General features: G+C 42.4%; 1 protein-coding gene across 1 annotated transcript in view; it reads right to left on the bottom strand.

Annotated features, from left to right (window-relative positions):
* Window positions 1-417: 417 nt before the first annotated feature.
* The window catches only part of TOX4 (TOX high mobility group box family member 4), a 17,765-nt gene continuing 11,341 nt past the window's right edge, over window positions 418-6,841 (bottom strand). The window contains exons 5-10 of the mRNA XM_017544492.2: window positions 6,580-6,840; window positions 6,028-6,258; window positions 3,963-4,043; window positions 3,093-3,842; window positions 1,521-1,684; window positions 418-872 (exon numbers count right to left, since the gene is read on the bottom strand). Of these exons, the coding sequence (XP_017399981.2) occupies window positions 812-872; window positions 1,521-1,684; window positions 3,093-3,842; window positions 3,963-4,043; window positions 6,028-6,258; window positions 6,580-6,840 (1,548 nt within the window). The 3' untranslated portion in view covers window positions 418-811. The remainder of the gene's footprint in view (window positions 873-1,520; window positions 1,685-3,092; window positions 3,843-3,962; window positions 4,044-6,027; window positions 6,259-6,579; window position 6,841) is intronic.

Raw genomic sequence — 6,841 nt, 5'->3', positions numbered from 1 at the left:
TTCCATTTAAGGTTATCACTTACTCTCTTACAAGTAGCTGGCTTCTCTAGTCGGTTTTTCTTTAGATTGTTTCCAATAAATAATGATAGACCTATGGTTTCTTAAAGATATTTCATCAAACAAAAGTGAATACAACTTTAGACTTTGGTGGAATTTCTTAAGGATGTAGAGTTCTGCCTCTTAGATTCATAAACTGTGATAACTCAGATAAGGATGGTAACTACAGAAATAATATTTGTAAAGAGAAGAACCTCCTGGGTGATATCATTTTCCATGTAGCCCAGTACGCCTGTATTAAAGTTTTGTTCTCAAAGCAGTGTATTGATGTGATAATGGGGAATAACATTTTTTTTTTTTAAAGAGGGAACCTTTAATGTAATTTCTTATCCCTTTTAAAATGGATGCACACAGTAGCGCTTTCTCCTAGGCTCAAAGCTGAGTACTCTCCAATCATTTTAATAATATTTTAGGCAAGTCCTATGACAATTATACCAACAAGTTTCTTCAACCCCACCACCACCCCTTACCATCTCTATGTTTTGCTTGCCCATACTCCCTTCACCCATTCCTCTGCTATTACCACGGGTATTTTTGCTTGTGGTTGAAAGCAAAAAGGATCTCCAGATTACAGCAAATTCAGTGGCCCTGCTCCATAGCGTGGCCTCTGCTGAAGGGAGAAAAGTGGGGAAACATGAATGGCCATCATGGGTTGCGATCAGGCACTACCAGAAGTCCTGCTTGTGTTTCAAAAACAGGCTCTTGGACATGTTCCCAGCAGATAACTCTTCACTGGCTTGGAGAACAGGAAGGACTATTTCACAAACACCACTGTGTTTGAATTTCTAGAGGCTACCCAGGCCAAGAATACATCCCTAAGAGAGAAAAAGACATACACAAACAGAATTATACACAAACAGAATTATAGCCTAGATATATTCTTTTTATCTGTCTTAAACAAATAGGTTCCCAAATAATTTTCTGCATGATCATAGTGACATAGTATCACATCAGAAATATAAGAATTGTCAGAAGTAGAGGGAATGATGATTTACTGTAGAGTTTTTGAAATAGGAAATAGAAATGCCTTGTCCTATAGCTATAGGTAATTCCCAGGAAAATCTGGGGAGAGGGGTAAAATCTTATGAACTACTCCCATTTCCCTCACAAATAGCAAATTATTGTGTGCTACTATTCCGCTTACCATTTCCCCAAATTCTAATTCCCTAAGTAGTCTGATTTGCACTAAGGATTCAAAAGCTAGTGTTTGCATACACTAACAGCTTAATGTATTATCATGTTTTTAAAGAGCATACATAGGTATGTGTAACTGAAAAATGTGAACTGCTGATTATGTCATCTTTGGCTATGTGGCAACTGTAAGGTCTTAAGCAGGGGAGCTTTTCTAGTAGACCAGATAAACAGCAACCTACTCTACCTATTTTATGCTCAAGATTACCATGTTTCTCAATAAAATTAATTTAGCAGTATCTGAATTACAAGCAGGGGAAGGGTAAGCTCACCTGCAGTGCTTCACCACACATTCATTGCTGCAGTATTCATTGTCCCAGTCCTTACTCACAATTGGAGGGTTCTCACAACCAGACCTCACACATCGAGGCTGCGGTGAGAGTGCCACAGGAGACCCACTCACCAATTCAACATCCATCTGAGAAGGAGACTCAACCTATGAGAGGAAGAGAGCATCAAGGTGGATTAGATTGCTCCCTGCCTAGCTAGCTAGCTAGTTAAATTATCTGTAGAAACCAATGAAACAACAGGTATTACAGTTCCTCACAGTTGGGGCAAAACTGCAGAAGAAGGTGAGTTCCTGGCCTCCCCGTCTATAGTCCAGCTTCAGAACTTTGCCAAGCAGAATGACAGGAAGATTCTTCCCCAACAGGAGAAAGCTGGGCATATGCTAATGCTTTTTTCTCCCCTTAAGCCTGGATAATCAAGTGAAGTAGTGGGAGTGGAAAGGTAATGGCTTTTAATTTTAATCTAACCTGTCAATGGCTTTATGCCACACATTAATATTCCTGACAGTATCAAATCAAAAGTAGAGTGTCAGTAATGGTATGAACTTAGCCTCTAAGTTAGATGAGGGCTATGAGAAGTCAAAATGTGGTGCTGTTAGAAAGAGGAAAAAAAATGGGAGATTCATAAAGTTTCCTGCTGAAAGGTTTTTTAGTGTGTGTGTTTTTTACTCTGTCACCGGGCTGGAGTGCAGTGGTATGATCTCGGCTCACTGCAACCTCTGCCTTCCCGGGTTCAAGTGATTCTCCTGCCTCAGCCTCCCAAGTAGCTGGGACTACAGGTGCATGCCACCACACCCAGCTAATTTTTGCATTTTTAGTAGACTCGGGGTTTCACTATGTTGGCCAGGGTGGTCTTGATCTCTTGACCTTGTGGTCCGCCCACCTCAGCCTCCCAAAGTGCTGGGATTACAGGTGTGAGTCACCATGCCTGGCCATATTTATATCTCTTTTAAAAAACAATGGTATGAACCAGTTAAAATTTTTTTGCGATGTCCCCTGCCCCACACATTTAAAACATCAAGCTTTCAACCTGAGGAAGCTGGAAAAAAAAAAAAAAAAAGAAAAGAAAACATCAAACTAAGAAGGAACTTAAGATCTAGGAGAAATGAAAAGCTTTGTATTTTTAAAGTTTAGGACCCTGGGGTAAATAACTCTGAAAAATAACTTGTCTAGGCTATATCCTGTCTAGTTGAACTAGTGTCCTCTGCTTAGTTATGGAGTGGTCTGGGACAGAAGACTGTCTTAATGTGTTTCACCGAAAACACTAAGGGTACCGTGGTTGAGACAAGTCACTGTTGCAAGGAACTCCCATCTGCAGGATGTTTTGTGCTCCTGGTTGCTGGGCATTAAATGCTAGTAGCAACCCCTGTTTATCTATTTATCTTTCTTTTCTTTCTCTTCCTTTTTCTTTCTCTTTCTTCTCCTCCTTCCCTCCCTCCCTTCCTTCCTCACACACCAAGTTTTTGCTGAAGCAACCCCCATTTGTATTGGGTCAATCAAAAATGTTCTTACACATTTTCACTAGACTAGAAGACAGACTTAAAAATAGAGGCTCACCTCAGGAACTACATCTGTGATCATCTCACAGATAGTCTCAGGAGAAGTTGCCTCCACTGTATGGGCCTCAGGGCTGTTGTTCATAGGCCGCTCAGGACTACCTTCCACAGTTGGTGGGACTAAGGTGGTCTGCATTTTCAAAGTGGGTAGAGGTACACTCTTGATCTGCAGAGGAGGTGGCTGTTGCTGTAAATTGATTCGAACTTTCTGAGGTGGAGGCTGTTGCATGGCCTGGAGTGGAGGAGGCTGCTGTAGAATGGTAACTTGCTGCTGAGTTGGGGGCTGTGGCATCTGTTGTAATGGAGGGGGCTGTAGTCGGGGTGGAGGCAGTTGCATAGAAGCAGCAGCAGCAGCAGCTGCTGCCGCCTGCAACACTGATCGAGTGACAATCTGAGCTTGTTGACTGGGCTGGATAGTAGCTGTACTGGTTTGGCCTAATTGGAGCCCTCGGGAGGTCACCACTGTGGCTGGGATAACAGTAACCATCCCTCCTTGAGACATAGTAATGGAAGAGGGCAACATCTGTTTGGTAATTATCAACTTGGTGATATTGGGCTGACCCCCAGCTCCAGAAGATGCCTGGTTTGCCACATAGGATGAAAGGGTGGAGTTAACAACAATGGATGGGGACAGGGCAGGGGGCTCTATTGTAGCTGGTGCTGGAGATGCTGGGTCAACAGTAGCCATAGGAGGCGGAGAAGGAGTTTGTGATGGTGGTGCTGGATCCAATTCCACTGTTTCCACAGTGGCCTAAAAGAAGACAAAAACAAAACAACACAAACATTTGGTGGTATGTGGTATTTACTGCTAACAAACAGTTCCCAAAAATGTCTTACTGGTTTAAATATTCTTGTACCCTGTCCCTCTTACCTGACACTCCTGGTTGTCTTTGTAAGCAGCTAGAGCCTTCAGATACTCTTTCTTGGCAGCCTCAGTTTTCCGCTTATATACCTGCAAGAAACAGACTTTAAAAAAAAGACTCCCCATACTCCTAAGAAAGATTGATAGTTCTGTATTATTTATCAATGAATGACAATTTATCTTAATCACTGACAGCCCCTTTCAGTGAATATAATTCTGAAAGCTAACAGTCAAGACAACCTCCACAGCAGACTCACTCCACTGAGCATACATCTGAAAGCCAACCAATCAACAGGAGTCTTGCAAGAAGAGCTACATTTTAAAGCAAACATCAACCCATGCTCACTTCTGTAACAAAAATAAAGCCTAACCGCAAAACTGTGTAAGATCAATAGTCTGGCTTAGCCTGGGATTCTGTCTAACCAGTTTATTTTCCCTTAAGGAATGTGGTAAATTGTTTGCAAAGATGGCCACAAGACTTCCTCCCATCCTGTATGCCCCTTCTCCCATCAATAGCTGAAGCCTATTTCCCCTTCTTTTGAATCTGGGCTAGCTCTAAAAAGTTCTTAAACTCTAAATCCAAAAAAGAAAATGAAAGAAAAAAAATAGGCAGTGCGGTGGCTCATGTCTGTAATCCCAGCATGTTGGGAGGCCAAGGTGGGTGGATCACCCGAGGTCAGTTCAACACCAGCCTGCCCACCATGGTAAAACCCATCTCTACTAAAAATACAAAATTAGTCGGGTGTGGTGGCACATGCCTGTAATCCCAGCTACTTGGGAAGCTGAGAAAGGAGAATCTCTTGAACCTGGGAGGCAGAGGTTGCAGTGAACCAAGATCGCATCATTATACTCCAGCCTGGGCAACCAGAGTAAAACTCCATCTCAAAAAATAAAATAAAAATAAATAAATATAAATCGAAACTTGTAGTGGATTTGAGAGTTAGCCACAGCATGCAGCCTATCAAGTAATAGCCTAATTTTGTAAATGGGGAAAAAAAGAGACTTAGAAAAGTTAAAAATTTAAAAGTTGAACAGTATAAGGATGCTAAATATCTAAATAGGAACAGTAGAAGGAAGCTACATGCGGAATTATAGAACACATTATTACTTGAAAGCACATGGAATTTAAAGAACCTGGATTGTGTCTCAACTTTAGCAGTTAAAAGTTATATGACCTTTACTTGCCATTGGGCTCCAGTTTCCACCTTAAAAGCAGGAAATGGTAGCTATTGTACAGTTATTGTAAACATTCAGTGCTTTTATAATAATTATTAATTATTTATTTGAGACAGGGTCAGGTCTTGCTCTGTCACCCAGGCTGGAGTGCAGTGGCACAATCATGGCTCACTGCAGCTTTTATATCCTGGACTCAAGCAATCCTTCCACCTCAGCCTCCATAGCTGGGACCATAGGCATCTGCCACCATGCACAGCTAAGTTTTTGTAGAGACAAGGGTCTCCCTATGTTGCCCTGGTTGGTCTCAAACTCATAGACTCAAGCAATCATCCTGCCCTGGCGTCTCAAAATGCTAGGGTTAAAGGCATGAGCAACCACACTCAACCTGTTAATAATTTTTAAATAGGTTTTCTGGAGTCAGTATATAGCTGCAACTGCTAAGACAAAGGATGACATATGTGTCATTAACAAACAGCTGATACTATACAAGGACATGTAAGAAAAAAGAAAACCTCAGTTTTTATCTCTTTAAAAACTTCTCAAACAGGACGGGCACGGTGGCTCACGCCTGTAATCCTAGCACTTTGGGAGGCCAAGGTGGGTGGATCATGAGGTCAGGAGTTTGAGACCAAGCCTGGCCAACATGGTGAAACCTCGTCGATACTGAAAATACAAAAATTAGCCGGGTGTGATGGCGTGTACCTGTAATCCCAGCTACTTAGGAGGCTGAGGGAGGAGAATCGCCTGAACCTGGGAGGTGGAGGTTGCAGTGACCCAAGATCATGCTACTGCACTCCACTCTGGGTGACAGAGCGAGACTATATCTCAAAAACAACAAAAAACAACAACAACAAAAACTTCTGGAACATTTACTACTAGTTCCTCAATATTTGCTCACCTGTTTTTGCTCCTCTCCAAGACTATCCCACATGGAGGCTACAATTTTTGAAACCTCGCCAAAAGTGGCATTAGGATTCTGTCCCTTGATGGCAGCCTGTGTATCACGAAAGAATAAAGCATATGCTGAAACTGGTTTCTGAGGTTCATTAGGATCTTTCTTTTTTCTCTTCTTTGGGGCCTTCTGCTTTTTCCCTGCCTCCACCACCACTGTCTTCTGGGTGGGAAGTTGCTGTAGGGGAGAAAAGAGAGAGAATTACATAATGGACAATGAGAAGTATTATGTCTGGAAACTAGCTAACATACGGAATTTTCAGAAATGCTAAAAATTGTGGTAATAGCATTAAAAGACACTAGTCAAGTACGGAGAACCAATAAGAATAGGAATTGAGAGGAGAATTATTAACTGGGAATTGGGAGGTGGAACCCCATACCCAGAAAAGAGCAGAGGAGATGGCAGGGGAGGGGTAAAGAATATTGATTAGGCTCTGAATGCCAAGAGTTTTATCCTAGACTATCACAGCAGAGTTGATTTTGACAGGGAATGCCTCACCCTCCGGAAATCCTCAACACCATCCTCGTGAAGTGAACTAGTAGGTGAAGGGGTGGTTGAAAGACGATCTTCAGGTGACTGGGCAGGTGGCAGGATGGTGCCACCCCCTAAGCTCAAACCCAGTTGGGAACTCAGTTCTGACTGATCAATGGTGGTCAACTGGCTATGCCCCATCAAGCCAGATGTCATGTCTGTCATTGGTACATCAATTGTAACAGGTGGGTTGGCACTATACTGAGTTCCTATAGAGTGGTCCAAGTCC

This window comes from Cebus imitator, unplaced genomic scaffold (genome assembly GCF_001604975.1).
Source record: "Cebus imitator isolate Cc_AM_T3 unplaced genomic scaffold, Cebus_imitator-1.0 Scaffold170, whole genome shotgun sequence".
NCBI lineage: Eukaryota > Metazoa > Chordata > Mammalia > Primates > Cebidae > Cebus > Cebus imitator.
Note: the sequence above shows the minus strand (reverse complement) of the source record. Positions and strands in the feature narration are given on the sequence as shown.